The 18,529-nt window shown below is 38.8% G+C and overlaps 2 protein-coding genes across 4 annotated transcripts; one reads left to right on the plus strand and one right to left on the minus strand.

Annotated features, from left to right (window-relative positions):
• Positions 1 to 331: 331 nt before the first annotated feature.
• LOC118455001 (CD209 antigen-like protein C) lies at positions 332 to 5,504 on the minus strand. Of its 2 annotated transcripts, none has more exons than XM_087847850.1 (7): positions 5,413 to 5,504; positions 5,028 to 5,108; positions 4,840 to 4,947; positions 4,568 to 4,762; positions 3,700 to 3,860; positions 2,569 to 2,690; positions 332 to 1,224 (listed from the first exon to the last, which is right to left on the minus strand). In XM_087847850.1, coding segments are annotated over exons 1-7 (816 nt in total). In that variant the 5' UTR covers positions 5,414 to 5,504; the 3' UTR covers positions 332 to 1,076. The 2 variants fall into 2 exon arrangements, with proteins under 2 accessions (XP_087703976.1, XP_087703975.1); XM_087847849.1 differs by having other exon boundaries at positions 5,316 to 5,468.
• A 2,785-nt stretch (positions 5,505 to 8,289) lies between these two features.
• LOC102791458 (tetraspanin-13) lies at positions 8,290 to 14,503 on the plus strand. 2 transcript variants are annotated; one of them, XM_087847851.1, is made up of 7 exons: positions 8,290 to 8,573; positions 10,389 to 10,556; positions 10,662 to 10,742; positions 12,669 to 12,779; positions 12,863 to 12,973; positions 13,092 to 13,192; positions 14,000 to 14,503. In XM_087847851.1, the coding sequence occupies exons 1-6, from the start codon at positions 8,511 to 8,513 to the stop codon at positions 13,164 to 13,166; spliced, it is 609 nt and encodes a 202-aa protein (XP_087703977.1). In that variant the 5' UTR covers positions 8,290 to 8,510; the 3' UTR covers positions 13,167 to 13,192; positions 14,000 to 14,503. The 2 variants fall into 2 exon arrangements, with proteins under 2 accessions (XP_087703977.1, XP_006801873.1); XM_006801810.3 differs by having other exon boundaries at positions 8,292 to 8,573; positions 13,092 to 14,503.
• Positions 14,504 to 18,529: the final 4,026 nt, after the last annotated feature.

The following is an 18,529-nucleotide window of genomic DNA, read 5'->3' on the forward strand; positions in this document are numbered from 1 at the left end:
TTGATGAATGTTACTGCGAGCCCCTTTTAATCCTCATTTGTCTGTGCAGTTTACCCCAGTTTACACTTTCTTTCTGCACTTCACACGCTGCAATAACCTGAGATGTGATGAACAACTACATCATTTATATTCTGGTTATTTATTTATATTGCACTTTTTAAAGTCAATAAACAACAACAACAATAAAAACATAAGAAATTGTAGCAAATTATTATGAATGGAAACAAAAACTTGATGGGAAAAAAAGACAAATAACCAAAATGTGTGAAAACTGTAAACTGGTCCACAGACAGATTTCCATTCAAACGATTAGTTTTATTAAATGCATCATAACACTGCGACAGGCACAGCTCAGTGGAGGTGAGGCCGAACACACAGCTGTTGCTCCAGCTGCCTGTTCTTACGTATCAGCCTTACAAGTGTCCAGATAAATAAGTAAATAAAAGAATCACAGTTTTTATGAAGGTGGGAATAATCCACACCGGCCAAACCACTTTAAGCTGGAAACACTTTTTTCATAATAACATTGAACATTTTAACATGAGAGTCTCTTGTAGGATAAGCCAGTTAATTTCTTACACACTGTTTTACTGTTTTAGTTTTAGACAATAGGCACAACACACACACACACACACGCGTACTATTATTATTGTTCAGCTTCTTGGTTTCTGTTACTATAAACGGAATAAAGATGCTTACACGTTACGCCCAGAGAGCATGAACCGACTGTCACTTCCTCAAGTGGAAAGGGAAGTTTCACAAACATGTAGTATAAATAAATAGTAACATAAACACATTCATGGCTCTCTCTGCATTTACATGTTTCTTTTGCCATCGAATACATTAGAAATCACATAGTAATGACAAAAGAGCACATATGATTACAGAAAAGTACAAATGCTTTTGCAGAGCAGCTCAAATGTGGTGTTTGATTCTGCAGCATTTGTTTAAAAATGTAACTGAACATAAATGAAAACAAAGAAATTACTTATTTTTTTACACAATCAGTTTGACACAGAAACAACACAAGGAGTTACTGTCACATTAAATAACAATTCTGTTACTGGGACTGATTCCTAATCTGCTTTAATCAACGCTCGTCTTTCACAGACCCAACAGTTTCTCATGTCACAGCTTGCTTTGCCCCAGTTGGCCAAAGGGGGCGCTTTTGGTAGGCTTAAAGCACAATATCTTTTGTTGACATCTTGTTGCATTTTCCAGAACCTAAAAAAGTCACATAGTGTCAGTCTGCATGCCTACTCAACATTTCAACATTTGACAAAATAATCTTTATTGTATTTCTGAAATTCAGCTCGTGAAGTGCTTGGGTGCCAAAAATAAGTCAATGATCTGTGTCAGTCTCTGCACACAGAGCATTCCTGATGGTAACAGGGATCGAGGCAATTTAACCAACACAGAGGCCATAAATGCACACTTGTGTTTGGTTTCGCAAAAGTCAGAGACACAACCGAGTCCATCACGGATGTGGAAGCTTAAGAAAAATGTCAAAGGTCAAAAATCATCTTTGAGAAACAAGCAGTGGATGCAGCGAAGAGTTTTTAACAGCTTTTATTATTTTTCTTCACTCTGCTACAAATAAGTTTGTTGTTTATTAGAACTTGTGTGTTCTCAGTGGTGGGAGCACACAAGTCACACAACAGTGTTAGCCAGGGGTTTTGTAGTGGCGAATTTCTGTCCCAAGCTTCGAAAAAATAATTCTTCCACTTCTTAATGTGAGCTGTTCAGATTTATTTCTGACTCGTACATACAAACCAAAGATGTCACTGTCAAAAAACGATTTGCTGCTACAGCGCACATTTCCATTGCCGTCCTGGCTCACTCTAACCTGCTACCACACATGCGCTGTAATGTTTTCTTACCCGACACAAACGCGCAGCATTTATTCTCTAACAACATATTATACAAAATCAAACATGTAACATAATAACAGTTTTCTTCACTTGGATTCATGCAAGACGTCTTTTTATGTTGAATGAAAACACTTTGTTGTTTTTTTCATTTCACAAATGCAAACAGAAAACAAGTCTGCCATCGACATGCGCTGATTCGACTTAATCGTCACTTCCTTTTCCAGCCTAAAGGTTGTTTTAACTTGGATTTTTTTAAAAATCCTCAAAATTATTTGGAATTCGTTCATACTGTAAACTTCCTGTGGCTGTAAATCTTAAACTTCTTGTTATTAGAAGAAGGAAATGTTGAAACAACTTTTTCATTCTGCTTTTTACTTCCATGCCATATTTTTAAAGGGTATTTACAATGTGTTGTTAAAATGTGTGTGTTTGCACTTATACATCTTTGTGAGGATCAAACTTTGACTGTTACTATACTTGTGGGGACCATCAGTCCCTTATGGGCCCAAATTCTAGGCTTCATGAGTTTGAGGCTGAAATTGTGGTTTTAGTGTCAGGGTTACAGTTGGGTTGTGGTATTTGTGATGGTTAGAGTTCAGCTAAGCAGCTAAGGAAAGCATAATGTCAATTAGATGAGCTAAGTAAGATATAATAGGCAAGTATTTGTATGTGTGGTGGTGGGCGGGGTCATGCTTACGTCACGGTGAGATTACTTCCATCGACCCACGTCCACGTCTTTGGGCTCTCTGCTCTCAAACCGATCCAGTAGCCGTGCTTATCATCAGCGTGATAGTCCTTAGTGTGGTTGCTGATAAATTCCTAAATTTGTAATACATGTGTTATCTACCACATAACAATAGTCGGGTTTTAGTTTTCCTTTGAGATAAAAAGAACGATGACTCGTCTATAACAGCAAAAATAAAAACAAACAGGTTTAAAAAAATAACAACGTTTCCCTTTTTTGGACACTATGTTTCCATTTTAAATGGATCAAACTGGCTTTTGTTCCCTCAAGAAATCAACACTCAGGACCCATATTGACAGTTTACACAATTATCCAGACTGTTGGCTGTAGTTACAGCTGCTGGGCTCAGACTCTGTGGGCTTGTTAGACCAGATTGCTCAGATGATCTCTCCAAACTGCAAACTCTGATCTGACGCTTAGAGTTTGGAGCTCTTGCAAATGAATTTACGTTTGTCCAATCAGATTAAAGAATATTTTTCTCTTCTCTTTTAAACTCACAGCCTGTGTCTTTTACTTCGACTATCTTTCGTCTGATGTATGAAGAGTCGTTCTCGCTCTCTTTTTAAACACTCTGGGGACTCTGTAGGAATGATCGCTGGTTTCTTTTCCACAGCTCTGACCAAAGATCATGTCATTTACTGAATTTGGAAGTGAAGGCCACGAAGACTATTTTAAAGAGAGCAGCGAGCTTGCAGTTCCTTTTTTCCTGAATATTTCTCTTTTCTTTTTAAGTACAAGTTGAGGCCTGCTTGAATCAAAACATAACTCAAGTATAAAGCAAACCCCAGTGCACTTCAGAGAACAGGATTCTGAATAGTTTTAAAATAAAATAAAAAAATTTTACAGTATTTTTAAGTGTTGATTGAGGAAGAAATACGTTTTCTTAAAATCCAGTCAAATGGCAAAAAGGTGGGAAAAGACTGAACTGAAGGAAGGTAACTTGGCTCTTTAAATTATAGTTGCAGTAACTTCCTCTTCAAGCCTTCCTGTCTAAATCGCTTGAACTTTGACACTGTTTTTCCTCTCTGCTCTTTCACTTTATTTAAACTTTAAAAAAATATATACCAATGAAATCTGGCTCACCTGTTCTTCCTGACTTTCGATCACTACCAGAGCCGCCTGATGCCTTTTGCATTGATCACGACTTTCATCCCAGCTCCTCCAATAAGCCGAATATTGATGTTGGGAAAAAAAGTAACAGCTTGACCGAAACAGCACCCAGCCATCCAGGCAAGGTTTACACACTGTTCACAAAAAGAAAGGGACAACAAGACCAGAATCATTTTAGAAATCCAACTTTACGATACGTCACAAAGAGTTTTGAAGATTTTTAAACAGTTTAAAACATTAAACCTTCAAATAAAAACATGTTTGCCTTGGACTAAACTTCAGCCCGAAGCCCTGGAATAATGCACTTAAACCTATGTCTCACTATGTTATACTTGTTTCATATTTTTCTGGAGCACTATCTGTTAACCCTTGTGTTTTGTTTTGTTTTGGGGTTTTTTTGGTTGTTTTTTTGTTTTTTTTGTGGGGGGGTTATTTTGTTTTTTTTCGTTTTGTTTTGTTTTATTTATCTATATACATATATATATATATATATATATATATATATATATTTTTTTTTTTTTTTCCTGTAATAATATCTGAATGATCTACATGGGAGAGTATGTATAACTATATCTATGTGTTCCCCTAACACTATTCATATATGATGTACATACATTACTATTATACACTCAAATTATTATTATTTTTTATTTATGTTCTCCTTTATTTTATTTGAACTCTCTCTTCCTGTTGGTTAAAATGTTGTTGGAAAAGCAATAAATAAATCTTTGAGAAAAAATTTTTTTTTAAAAAAACAAAAAAAAAACAAAAACATGTTTGCACCGGTGGGAGTCATGACAGGAAGTGAGTAAAAAGTAACATAAAACTAAGACATGTTCACCTTTCTGTGGGCAGTGTTTTTCCACTGAAAATTCCTGATATTCCATGATGACTCCGATGGTCCAGTTGAGTTGGTCTCTCAGTCTGGTCAGCTCCTCTGTCCGTCGCTCTGAGGATGTTTTCTGTGTCATCAGCTGCAGGTTCTGCGCTGTGATGTTGGCCATTTCTCGTTGCTGCTCACTCATCAGTGTGTTAACTGCAGTCAGATAAGAAACTGTTAGTGTTATTGTCTGATTACACTAAAGTCCTTGAATACACAGCAGGTGGACTTACAGTGGAAGATGAGGCCGATGACGACTGACACCAAGATGAGGCAAATAATCACCAGACCTGTCACAACCAACGCGAGCCGACTACAAGCTGGAGCTAACTCTTTATTCTCTACAAGAATAGAAAAAAATGTTTATTTTAATGATTGAATAAAAAATGATCATTTATTTGTTCAGAAAACCACAAATAACCTGTTATAACAAGGGATGCATCCAATTTCCTCTCCTCAGTGTTCACCTCGTCGTAGATTGTTTCTGTGTCTTCTGGCGTCACTGCAAAAACAAAAAGAGTTTAAAGGAAATGAAAACTCATTCGTAGTTTGTTCTTTGTGGGGATTATTTATTAAACACCAAAAATAGCAGCGACATGCTGAGTAGCATAACATCGCCAGAATTAACCAACTGGTATTGATCGTTCCCCAAAACCACAAACATCACAGTTTTGGCAATGAAAGGGAAGAAAGTAAGTCTGTCACTCACCGTATGTTGGATTTCCTTTTGTCTGAAATATCACTGTCACATAATTCTCTTCTTCCACCATTATTTATGTTTGCTGTTTATTGTCAGCGGTACTTACTTTGTTAATCTCGGAGTCAAACAGCCACTGTGGGTTTACTGGTCAGTGTAAGTGAAGTTCAGAGGCAGAGAAGTGGACCGTTGCAAGAGCTGCACTTCTTCTTTTTGTCAGAAAGCGGGAGGGTTGTGGTTATAAGAGGGACATTTTTCTTTTTTTAGATAGTTTTGCAAGAAGAGAAAAAATATGTCAGAATAAAGCGACGGCTGTCGGAGAGTGGAAGACTCACGTTTCCAGGATACTAGTGGCGTCATTTTTTTCATTTGAGTTTAACAAACAATTACCTTCAGTGAATGAAGCTTTGTTTAACATCTGTTGGCAGATGTTAACCAAAGCTAACTTTTAACTTCCAATTCATTTCCAAATTATTAGGCACATCCAGCTCAAACTGATCTAACACAGCAGTGAAATAAATAAATCAGCCACGATAAAGCTTAATGTTTTGGATTGGGGCTGCAGCTGCAGTAATGCAGACGCTGCACCGGTCCGTCGTGGTGAAGAGGGAGCTGAGTGTAAAAGCGAAGCTCTCAATTTACCGGTCGATCTACGTGCCTACCCTCACCTATGGTCACGAGCTGTGGGTAGTGACCGAAAGGACGAGATCGCGGATACGAGCGGCAGAAATGAGCTTCCTCCGAAGGGTGGCTGGCCTCTCCCTTAGAGATAGGGTGAGAAGTTCGGCCATCCGGGAGGGGCTCAGAGTAGAGCCGCTGCTGCTCCACATCGAAAGGAGCCAGCTGAGGTGGTTCGGGCATCTGACAAGGATGCCTCCTGGGCGCCTCCTGGGTGAGGTGTTCCGGGCATGTCCCACCAGGAGGAGGCCCCGGGGCAGACCCAGGACACGCTGGAGAGATTATATCTCTCGCCTGGCCTGGGAACACCTTGGAGTTCCCCCGGATAAGCTGGAGAAGGTGGCTGGGGAGAGGGAGGTCTGGGCCTCTCTGTTTAGGCTGCTGCCCCCGCGACCCGGCCTCGGATAAAGCGGATGAAGATGGATGGATGGATGGATGGTTTTGGATCAGTTTGTGTTGAAACTTCAAATGTGTGATCAATTTTTAGGCTTCACATTAAAGGTTAAAACTTCCAGCATACTTCAGTTAACCTACATGGCAGACGTTGTACGTACTGAGTACGATCAATCATCACAGTTCAATCAATGCCGCTGAAACATTAAAAACTACAGCGGCTTGCAAAAGTATTTGGTCCCCGTGAACTTTTCCACATTTTGTCACATTACAGCCACAAACATGAATCAATGTTGTTGGAATTCCAGGTGAAAGACCAACACAAAGTGGTGAACACGTGAGAAGTGGAACGACAATCAAACATGATTCCAAACATTTGTTACAAATAAATAACAGTAAATCCATGTAGAGTGTGGTTCAAGAGTTCAACGTGTGTTTCATGCAAACATGCAAACAATCAGAAACTTTAAGGACTTAAAAACAGAAATAAAGACAAATTAAATATTTTATATTCTTTATTATAATTCAAATTTTAAAAAATAAAATAGTTTACAGTAATTTAAAAAGTTAACTGACATTTCTTTGACTTGGATCTGTCCACTAAAGACTTGGGGGTAACTGTAGATTTGATCATACATCAATCTTTTTTGGCTAAATCAACCTGCAGTCATTGTTCCCCTGTTAGAAATATTGGTGTCCTTCAAGGTTCAGAAGCTTCAGAAGCACTGTGACAGAGTCTGAAACTGTGTGTGAAGTGAGACCGCTTGTTATTGGGGTTACTGGGAATATGATTGTTAGGGTTTTCTCTGTTTACACTTCAATTCAATTAAGTGTAATCAATTAAAATGTTTTGATGCTCAATCATCCAGTTAAGTAAATCTCCAAAAGTTGATTCTGTTCATCTGGACGCAGTGTTTTCCCCAATCTTATAAACAGTACATTTGCATAATGACTGAAACCAGCCCAGTGAACCTGCAGTCAGCTGAGACTGAAGACGTCACTGAAAACGTCCAGATGAACAGAATCAACTTTTGGAGAATCAATTAAAATATAAGTTTATATAAAATTAATTCAAATGGAATAATGTTAAGAAAACAGAGATAACCCAAACAATCAGAAATCTCTGCTTCTTTGTAGGGTCCTTACATTACAATATGAAACACCTTGGGGAAACTGTTGTTGTGATTTGGCACTATATAAAAAAATTAAACAGAATTGAATAATGAGCCCAAGCACACCTCGAGGCTTTGAAGACCAAAGAAAACCAAAGATTGCTGACTGTTGCTGGACTTTCCAACACAATCATGTTCATGCATGAAGCTCTGAAGAAAAAAATGTCAGAACATATTAGGATAATGTGACCTATGACCTATGAGGCTGCTGTCATTTAAACAAAAAGGGGAGGCAACTAAATCCTGAGATAATCTGAAGCTCGTGTGGATTTGACACAAACTGATGTTATATATCTGTTGATATTATCATTTGTAATGAAGCTTTTTGCTTTTGGACTCCTGCTGGCACAAATAAAGAAGCAGCATTGTGTTGTATTATAATGCATTTAGTATGTTTTATTGCTTCATCTCTGAAACAGGAATGCAAATACACAGATTCATGTAAGTCAGAGATGTAAACAAACATGCAGCAAGTTCTAATTTGGCCTATTTGAGATCTAAACGAGCTGTTTGTGCTGAACGTGGTGGTCCGCGAATTTAAGAAAACCTCGATACTCTTGATCTGTGATATACTTTTCATCCACAAGGGGGAGCTATAGAGTAACATAGTCCCTGCTGTGTAAAGGATTTGACTCCAAATCATTGTAGCAAATTCAATCATGTTCCGTGAGAGGACCTTTACTTCTGCGTTATGAGATGTTAATCGTTAAAATGAATAAGTTACCATGAACCAAAGTAACTTTGTGAAATCTTCTTGTGAGATCATCTCGAAATTTCTGCAATCAGCTGCTTGAACAACAATCAGTGAGTCACCTCAGCTGACAAATCAGCGCGCAGGATCTCTCCAGGAAGCACCTGTCGGGTGTCCACCTGCAGATCAGCAGGTACAGCGTCAAGAGAGGCACTGCGAGAGAGCTGCAGGAGAAGAAATCTCGTTTTTAAACGTTTTGTCCCGAGAGCAGCGATGGTTTGCGGCGGATTCGTTTGCACCAAGAACGCACTCAGCGCGCTCAACATCCTTTATGTGGTGAGTTGAAATCTGTTGATGTTTGCTGGAGGGTAAAATGTGTCCTTGAGGGCCACTTGACGTGAGACCTCTCTAGTCGGTTAATTTACAACTAAGAGCGGAGAAAAAAATGCGTGTTTGCCATGGCAACGAGGTGGCAGGCGTAAATGATTACTTTTTAGGTTATTTATTATTGTTTTTATTATTTTTCTACTTCAACTTTTATTTCCAGTGCCAAAAAAGTGCGTAACATGACGTTTTGAAAGCTGATCCAGTATTAGGCCCAACTTTAATATATCAGGAGTGTTTATGTGGCCTTTTCTTCTTTGTTTTGTTTAATCATCAAACTGAGTGCTGTTTACTGCTTTCCTATGAGCTGTAAAACATTTAAAAAAGCACACAGGAAGCGTCAAATTGTTAATGTAATGTCATAAAAGGAAATTTCTCAAATGGGCTTCACACAGGAAATATGATTATTTCATCAGAAATTTAAAAAAGTGTAGCATACACTGGGTCAGGTCGTACATAAACAAGTATTTGCACTCTTTTAGTAAAAATTATAATCCTGCAAAAGTATTTAAGTAAAAGTACTCAGAATCACTTACTAGACCTAAATGATTAATGGCTTTAATGTTGTAGCTGTTGCTAAGCAGCTTAACGACACACCATGATGTCATAGTAGATTTCTAGGATAAGCTCTGACAGGTAAAATGAATCAATGATCAAATTGATTAAAGCTCCATAAAATGGAACAAAATTAAGAGCTCATCAAATGAAATGTTCCTTCACAGCAACATCTCGAAACAGAACTTTTCTAATCTGCAAAAAATAAACAACTAAAGCTTTAAAGTAAATGTTGTTGAGACCAAAGTTCAAAATTTTATCAACACGTTGATGTAGAAACTAATGTAACACAGGAATACTTAAATGGCTACTGTACACTGATAACACTGTAAAGATGGACTTGTTCTTATTTTGTATTATAGAAGAACTGAACTTTGTACATAAAGCATGTTTTTTAAATTATATTAATAATTTAAAAAGCCATGTATTCTTCATTTCTGATCAGCTTTCGGTCTGGAACTCTTTGCATTTCAGTGGATTTGAGTCCAAAGTGACCTTCAACGTTTCATAATTTTGGGATGGCTCCTCTAGTCAGTTAAACCTTTTGTTTTGGTTTCTTTCCTTTTTGAGGGACAGACATTGAGTTTGTCACTGCGCTCTAATATTCTGTAACACAAGTCCATTTGTAACTCTACATTTTCTCAATGAAGTGTTGCTTTCACAGGTTAGAACGTCAAAAGCATTTTCCGTCTCACAATTCTAGATATAAATTATGTAATTCTTTTATTTGTGGAACAAATATTTGGTATTACCACCTGAAGTTGATCTTCTAACATGGACAGGTGGAGATGAGCTCTGGAGAAGAGGGATAAAAGTCAGGATAAAAGGTAAAGCAGAGTTAGTGTACGAGTGAAGTGTCAGGGGTGATGTCAGCAAGAGCGAAAGGGATGGTTTACAAGATGGTACAGAGACCTGATGTGACTGGGACAGCCCAAAGCTGGACAAAGAGAGTCTAGGAGGCTCAGATGGTTTGTGCATGTGCAGAGGAGAGATGGAGGAAAAGAGGACCTCAGGCAAGTTTCATGGATGTAGTGAAAGAAATGAAGGGAGAGCATCTTCAGATTTTACTTGCTTAGTGAGCTTAGTTTCATTCTGCAATCAGCACCTTGAAAGTTGATTCCTGCCCCTCCTAAAAAACAGTTCCTGGTCCCGACTTAAAAAATGAGACTTTTCCTTCTGTTTCCTTGTGTTATCTCACCTTTCCCCCCTCAGCTGGTGAGCCTGTTGCTGATTGGCGTGGCAGCCTGGGGGAAATGGTTTGGCCTGGTCTCCAGTATCCAGGTGGTGGCAGGGGTCATCGGCGTGGGAGTCTTCCTGTTCTTTGTTGCCTTTGTGGGTCTGTGCGGTGCCCTAAAGCACCACCAGGTCCTGCTCTTCTTTGTATCCTTCACACAAATCCAGGATTTTATGCTCTAGTGTATCCTGAGTTTTAATGGCTCGTCGGCATAGCAACAACATGCTTTAAACTTCCTCAACTTGGTCCAGTACATGATGGTTCTCTCCATAGTGTTTGTGCTGCAGTTTTCAGTGTCCTGTGCATGTCTGGCTCTCAATAAAGATCAACAGGTGAGTTTATTTTGTCTTTTCTAAACAATCCAAACAATATTTTGGACACAGTTTGGCTTTTAGACAGTTACAGGCAGACAAACGTCTTTAACGGCTCTATTCCAGTATTATTTTTATATTTGAGTATTTCTGCTATGTTTCTTCTGTATTTTGAGAGTAACTCTTTGATATTTTACTCAGTTATAGCTGCTTGATTGTAGTTACTGTGCAGATTCAGATGAATCATTAAAAATATAAATCATAATGAGGTTTTTCAGGTTTTAAAAAAAACACAAATGGGACTTGTAGTCTCAGGAACAAACTTGGAGAACTGCTGGTAGCTTGAGTGTTGGGGACTGTAGTTAAAACAAGATTGTTTTATGTGGAAACGCAGCATTTATAATTGATTTCATGTGTCTGTTCTGGGACCTCCACAACGGTGAATATGAATATGTAAAAATCCAAAGTGGTAGAATCAGCAGGCAGAAATTTGCACTCAGGCTATTTACATTATATTTAGCTTTGTACATGCAGACAGTTAACAGCAGAGCTGCACCTGATTTACATGCCAAATAAAAATCTGAGTTTAAGCAACATTAATGTTAGATCTTACTGTGCCTTAACAGGGACACACTGAGTCTTCTAAATGATGTTGTCTGCAGTGTTGCAGGCTTTCCTTCCTCCATATAAAGAGCCTACATGTTTTATAGCGCTTATAATGGCTTCCTTTCAAGACAATATATTACTCCGTCAAAAATCCATCATTTTAACTCAAACATCCCAGACACCTGTATTAAGTGTGGAGTGGACAGGGGCACTTTATTTCACTGTATGTGGGAGTGTCCACATGTGAAAATCTTTTGGGAAAAGGTAATAAATCTGTTGTGTCAAATTATTGGTGATGTGATTCCTCTTCATCCTAAAATATGTATTTTAAATATATACCCGAATAATTTTGTACCTGCTGCAAACAATAGAGCTTGTTAACGATTGGACTTTTGGAAGCCAAGTGCTGTATTGCTATGTGCTGGAAAAATCAAAAAAATATGTGGACTATCTCAGTGGCTTAATGGACTGACATCTATACTGTCTATGGAGAAAATAACTTATACATTAAGAAATAAACTGGACAAGTTTTGGGCTACATGGTCAAAATTCTACAACTTTCTGGAGAACTGCAGCGTGCACACTGTGGACTTAACAGCCTGAAACTCTAACTTGATTTGTATATCTGTCCTTCCCTTTTGTTATGGTTTGCTTTGTTTTTGTTTCTATTATTATGTTGTTTCTGTTGTTGTTGTGGTTTTGGTTTTTTTTGTTTTTTTTACTTTATTATTTTTTATTTATTTATTTATTTATTTATTCTATTTTGTTTTTTTTACTTTATTATTTTTTATTTATTTATTTATTCTATTTTATTTTTTTTACTTTATTATTTTTTATTTATTTATTTATTCTATTTTATTTTTTTTACTTTATTATTTTTTATTTATTCTATTTTATTTTATTTTATTTTATTTTTGCTCATGGTGCACCATGTAAAATCGGTTAAAACCAATAAATAAATGTTTAAAAAAAAAAAAATGGCTTCCTGATCACAGGATGACATGTCTGGACTCAGGGTCAACACTGTGGCCTGCTTGAACTGACACTGTTGAGACTCCTCTACCAGATCGCAACATCCTAAAAATAGTAGAGCTTATTAATAACAATTTAGGAATAAACTCTAAAAAGCGAACTTATTCAGAGTTGGTCGTTTCTGTTTGAGCTACTGAATGCAGGACTTTAATTAAAGAATGTTTGCGTGGCTCTGTGAAGCACATGCAAAATTCACTGTGGAGCAAAGAGAGACAAATCAATGAGAATATGCAAGGTCTGAATAAAGGATCATTTCAGGATTACTTTTAAGTCTCGTATACATGAAGTGATGCTGATTTTCATCTGCAGAACTTGCTGCTGGAGGCTGGATGGAACAAATCTACAGGCACTCAGAAGGACCTGGAGAGGACTCTAAACTGCTGCGGCTTCTCTCAAGTGGACAACAGCTCGTGTCCTGCTGTGAGTAAAACACTCTGAAAAGATTTCTTCTAAGAAGCAGCTTGGTCAAGATTGTGTTTTGTTTGCTTGTTTTGTTCCTCCAGGTCTGCGTTAACACTTCATCTTGTGTGGCCTGCGCAGACATCCTCCAGAATTACGCCGGGCAGGTGCTGCAGTTTGTGGGCGGCATCGGCCTCTTCTTCAGCTTCACAGAGGTCGGGAAAATGTCATTACAGTGAAGCTAAAAGACTCGTAGTCTGCTGTGAACGGGTGCTGGAGGAGGTTTTTGTATACTGAGAAAACTGACAGCTGCTTGTTTGTTGTTGATTTCAGGTCCTTGGAGTCTGGCTCACCCACAGATACAGAAACCTCAAAGATCCTCGATCCAATCCCAGAGCCTTCCTGTAACCCATCGCATGGAAATCAACCCAAAAGTGCGCCGCCGCTGAATCATTTTTTTTCTCTTTTGTTTCGTAAACCGAAGTTATCTCTGTGTTTGTAAGTTCTAAAACGAGTCTGCAGCTTTTGATGCACAGTCGGGATTCAAATCCTGCATCCTTTGAAAGCCTCACAGCTCAAATAATTCAAACTGTATCCTACTCTGGCCTTACCTGAACTGTTTAATATCTCCACACTTTTAAAACTGTACGCATTTGACAGGAAATGAGGAAAAATAATGGATCCAGCTTTAACTTAGATATTACTCGTAAGAAAAGATGCCTGCTGTGGTTCTGGCCCAGGAGCTTCTTACTGTGAGGCAACAGTTTTACCTACACTGTCCCTGCCATGTTTATTACTAATGACACAGTGAATCGACGTGGCGTAAAAGCTCCCCGTGTAAATGGTGCAGGCAGTAAAATGTTGTGCAATGTTAGAAAAGTACGATTGCAAACAAGGTTTTAATTTTATTAGACGTCTGTGTCATTCAACGCTTCGCTCTCTGTAAACTGACACGTCATCGTCACAAAGTCATCATGAATTCAACTTCTTGCTTGAATTATTTCATCTTTAAAGGTTTCAGTCTTTCTTTTATAGCTGCTACTTAAAATAAGAAGCGTGTTTTGTTTTGTTTTCCACTGTGAACGTTGCGTCTTCTTCTTCTCATTTAATTTCTAGGATGAAAACACTGATAGGACTCGTGTACTGTATATAAGCCGGGTTGTGCTGAAGCATGTTAATCAGCTGTGTGTTCGTGTAAGGCACGTGCTGTTTGACGTGTGCTGGACTTTTCTCTTTGTCAGGACGTCACCAGGAGCTACAGTCAACTTTGATCTCGACATAAGCAACATGCTGCTGCTCACACTTCTCTAAATGAACTGTTCTTTTTCTCCTGTTATGCTTCTGTCATCACTTTCTCACAGATATATTTGAAGTCAGGATTCTTGTCTTGTCTCTGTTAAAGAAGGAGACCAAGTATGAGTAGTTATTTACTGAAATGGAGATAATCTCATGTCATGTGATCTCAGTAATCCAAGCTTCTGTTGACTGTGGGCTTGAAAATTATGTCTTTTTGAAGGATGGTCAGTCATATACTTACTGTCATAACTCTCACTGGTTCTGGTATTTATGTGACGGCAGTCATCATCAAGTTAAGCTGATTTAACACTCATCAGGCCTCTGCTGACTCATTTACAGTTGGAGTTTAGGTTAAGTTAAAGTCTCCTGTTTGTCTTTTGAAAAACCAAATGTGAAAGCTGTTAATGGAAAAACGCTGTCGAAATAAATGTTTAAGACGTCATTTGAAACATATCTTCTAGTTTTTGAAGCTTACTTACTAGAGGTGGGAATCACCATACATCCCACGATACGATATTATCACAATACTTAACGCACGATACGATATTCTTGCAATTTTTAAAAAATATTTTGCGATATTCAGATTCTGTACATAAAGGTAAACTTTATCAATATTCATTTTATCTAATATCAAAGTCTCGCACTCAGTCTTTCTCTCATTTCAGTTTGATTGTTGACAAACTGAACGGTTTGTATTACAGTCTAGTCCAACTTAACTGAACGCAACCATCTGGTACAATTATAGCTATTCTGAACTATGCAGTTTATGAAAACTATGCAGCCCCTTCAGCAACTGAAGAATTTGAAAGTAAATTAAAACAAAATATAATTTTACATTAAATAAAAAAGTTTTAAACTTAATTAAAATAAAACATGTCTTAAATTAAAATAAGTAAACTGTCATGTTTATTGCTGCCAAAAACAAGTTAAACACATTTGGACAGTGAAGGAATGTCAGGATTCTTGCTCAGAAAAAGGATCAACATGCTCTGAAGTCAGAGCACAAAAACCTTTTTTGTAACAAAATATCGATTTCTGCTGTCCCTGTATCGATACATTATTAGCAAACAAAATATCACGATGCTACACAGTATCAATTTTTCCCCACCCCTATTACTTACACGCTAAGCTTACTTAACATGTGGCCAAAACAAAATCCAAGCCTATCCCTATAAAAGCCACCCAAGCCTTCCTGGCAGTAAAGAAGAGTAAGGCTAATTATTACTTTTAATAATGAAGGCCGCTCCTCATCACGTAACCTATGTTGTTTCCCTGAGCGAGCGGCTCTTCTCTGCTCTGAACATGTCCTGGAGCATGGTGGTCTCGATGTGATGGAGAGGCCCGGCAGTGAAAACTACAAGCTCTGGTTCGTGCTCCCGTCTCTCTCTGGCTGAAACAAATGAAGCATATTTGCAGCTCTTTCTTGGCCGACAGTTTGACTTGTCCAACAGGAAATGGCAGATGAATAAACTGCTCAGATTTTGTCATTTTGAGTGTTATCACATTTCCTTCCTGTTTCCATTCTTTATGCTAAGCTGAGCTGACCAGTCGCTTTATTACCGCTTGAAGCGGTAATAAAGAGAAGCTGCGTGAGCTCTGCAAACAATACACCTTATGCAAATAGCACAATGGTGGCTGGATGAGGACACGCCACTGCCTGAGACGGGCTGAACGCATACACTGAATTGTTTTTTCACAGTGGGTTTGTCTGTTTGCAGCGCTAACAAATGAAGATTAGGATCAGATTAAAGTCGAACCTGGCAAAGCTTGTTTGGTTTCACTTGTGTTGCTTTTTTCCTCCCTCTGTTTAAAGCACATCCCAAGTCACTGGAGCAGCTCTCCTTCATTTTTCAAATAAGCAGCAGGACTGAGGTGCTGGCACAGACACGGTCGTAGAGCTTTGTTTGCCAGATCCGCGCTGTTGCCGAGGTGAAGGTGACTCACTCTCATTCCTCACCCTGAACAGGATGCAGATCAGGAACTGCAGTCCTCGGGCGGTCGAGCCTGTTCATCAACATGTTTGTGAACTCAAACAGCTCAGCTGCTGATTTGGCAGGTGAAACAAAATGCTTTGTGTACACATTAAATAATAAAGGCCTTCTGTATTCAAATGTGCCAATGCAACTGTAGAAAATGAAATTCAAACCTCTGTCTGGACGGTGTGGGTTTGCAGCATATCTGACTTAAATATCAGCTGTTTGCTTTCTGGACTTTCTGTTTCTTATAGAAGTTTACATCTCAACACACAAAGAGTTGTTTGAAATGTTTTTCTTAAGAAGAAGAAGGAGGAGGAGGAGGAGGGGAAATCTAAAATCAACATTTCTGGGCAGGAACATATTAGAAATGCTTTCAGGGTCAAAGTTCATTTTAAAGGAAGCTGGGAGGAAGCACATGGTCTGTGTGTTCTTCATGATTTTTAATGCCTGAATTATAAGAACGTCAGATTATTTTGTTTTTGCAGTTAATTTTCATTCAGTGCAACAGTACCAAAATAAATGAAATAAGCAGTTTAGTTTCTGTCCTTTTACACCCCAAACTCTCACATTTAGAAATACTGTCGGGGTGGAATCAAGGAAAGTCGTCCAAATGACGATCGCATCTCTGTGACTTCACTGAGATCCTTCACCTTTAAGTGTCCTTCTCATCTGAGAAAGTGTGGAGCATCTGCAGCACCGAGGCTCTTGTTGTGACAGCATTTATCACATTGTCATCTGCTGCTCTCTGCACTGGCGCTCACTGAGATAGGCTGTGATGGACTGATACACTGAGATTCTTTGGATCTGCAGTAAACTCAAACCTGTCCAGGTGCAGGAACCAGAACTGAAGAAACGCTAAAATATGAGGCGTGGCTAAAAGGCTTTTATCATTTGTTGGTAACAGCACACATATTTTGACTGACAGAGCAAAGACTGGTCTCCAGGACTCTACACTCCTATAGTATCAAGTCTTCATTACAAGATAAGCCTGACCTAATTCCCATCCTGCGCGGCGCCCTTTTGGACTCTAATGGGACTCGTTTCCAAAATAAAACCGGTGTTGTATTAGGTAAGACTCGAAACTAGTGACTGAGACCATAAACTCATCAGGAGTTTATTGAGGTCATTGATCATGTGGGAAGCATCAGTGTTGTCTCAGACTTCTGTACAGTTACACATCCAGAGAAGATGCCCCCTGCTGGTGATTATAGGGGATGCATGATTTTGCTACTTCTCTTTTCTGACTTTAGTATTTACACCCATCTTTTATGTCTAGTCTTTGTATTTCAAAGTATCATCAGCACCCCCTGGTGGGCAAACTATAGAGTAGTCAGGTCATTTATTTCATTTTAGTCCTTTATTTATTTATTTATTTATTTAATTTCGGGATTTTTTTTTAAATTTTTTATTATACTTATACTTTATTAAACTCATGATAGTCAGATTTAGATACACGTTTATATATATAAAAATTATATATCCAGGTTTCAATCTTCAATCTGCGTGATGATATCTACCCCCCCAACTTGTCGTCCTGGCTCCCCCTTGCCGTAGCATGTGTGTTGTACCTCATCAATCTATAGCTCTGTGAGAGTCCCTTCTTCCAAATGTTGGAATAACTAGTGTTGTCCATGAAGGTTCTCAGTCATCCAGGTCATCGTAGTCTAAGGAGCTTAGAAAAGAAAAGCGCCTGGACTTCCTTAAGTTGTTTGAAGACGTTTCACCTCTCATTCAAGAAGCTTCTTCAGTTCTAAGGTCAAATGGTGGAGAGTCCCAGATTTAAGCCCTGTGGGAGTTTCCCCCCAAAGAGGGACAAAAGGACCCCCTGATGATCCTCTACCTAATCGCCTGAGCCAAGGTGTGAAACTGGGTGTGGGTCCCAATCAGCCAGAGTTTCAGGTGAGCTCATTGTGAAACCTGGCTCCACCCTATCATGTGATTTCCTGAGGTCAGATGGCCCAGGATGTGAGTGGGCATTAAGGCGTCTGGGGAGCTCACAGTGGACATAGATGCTTCTTTCACTCCTTTTTCAAACCATCTGTCCTCTCTGTCCAAAATGTGAACATTGGCATCCTCAAAAGAGTGACCTTTGACCTTTAGATGCAGATGGACTGCTGAGTCTTGTCCTGTGGAGGTGGCTCTTGTATGATGTGCCATTCGTTTGTGAAGAGTTTTTGAGTGTGTTGCTGGGTCTGAAGTACACTGGGATGTCGTGCTTGAAGTAGTGTTCCAACAACATCCTACTATTGTCGTCTCTTGTTCCATGACTTCATATTTACTCTCTCTGCGGTAGGCTTGCTTAGCATGGGGGGTTAGGACCTTTACAGACGCCCCAGGTGGGAATCAAACTTGCAACTCCCGGTTACCGTTTTTCTCACTACACAACTCACCTTTTTACCTTGGATTTTAGAGTTCAGTCCTATCAGGTTTTTTAAGTTGTGGTGTCTTTCTTTCAGGGTCTGCTTTTAGTCACATTACATTTATTTTATTGATCTGTGG

Source organism: Neolamprologus brichardi, chromosome 11 (assembly GCF_056152115.1).
Source record: "Neolamprologus brichardi isolate AB-2024 chromosome 11, ASM5615211v1, whole genome shotgun sequence".
Taxonomy (NCBI): domain Eukaryota; kingdom Metazoa; phylum Chordata; class Actinopteri; order Cichliformes; family Cichlidae; genus Neolamprologus; species Neolamprologus brichardi.

Bases quoted from the DNA above. Each gene is read 5' to 3' on its own strand.
- LOC118455001 (XM_087847849.1), bottom strand. From the start codon at position 5,376: ATGGTGGAAGAAGAGAATTATGTGACAGTGATATTTCAGACAAAAGGA. The intron at 5,109-5,315 runs GTGAGTGACAGA...TTGTTTTTGCAG, and splicing joins AAAAGGAAATCCAACATACG to TGACGCCAGAAGACACAGAA. The intron at 4,763-4,839 runs GTAAGTCCACCT...ATCTGACTGCAG, and splicing joins CATCGGCCTCATCTTCCACT to TTAACACACTGATGAGTGAG.
- LOC102791458 (XM_087847851.1), top strand. From the start codon at position 8,511: ATGGTTTGCGGCGGATTCGTTTGCACCAAGAACGCACTCAGCGCGCTC. The intron at 10,743-12,668 runs GTGAGTTTATTT...TTTCATCTGCAG, and splicing joins CTCTCAATAAAGATCAACAG to AACTTGCTGCTGGAGGCTGG. The intron at 12,974-13,091 runs GTCGGGAAAATG...TGTTGATTTCAG, and splicing joins TCTTCTTCAGCTTCACAGAG to GTCCTTGGAGTCTGGCTCAC.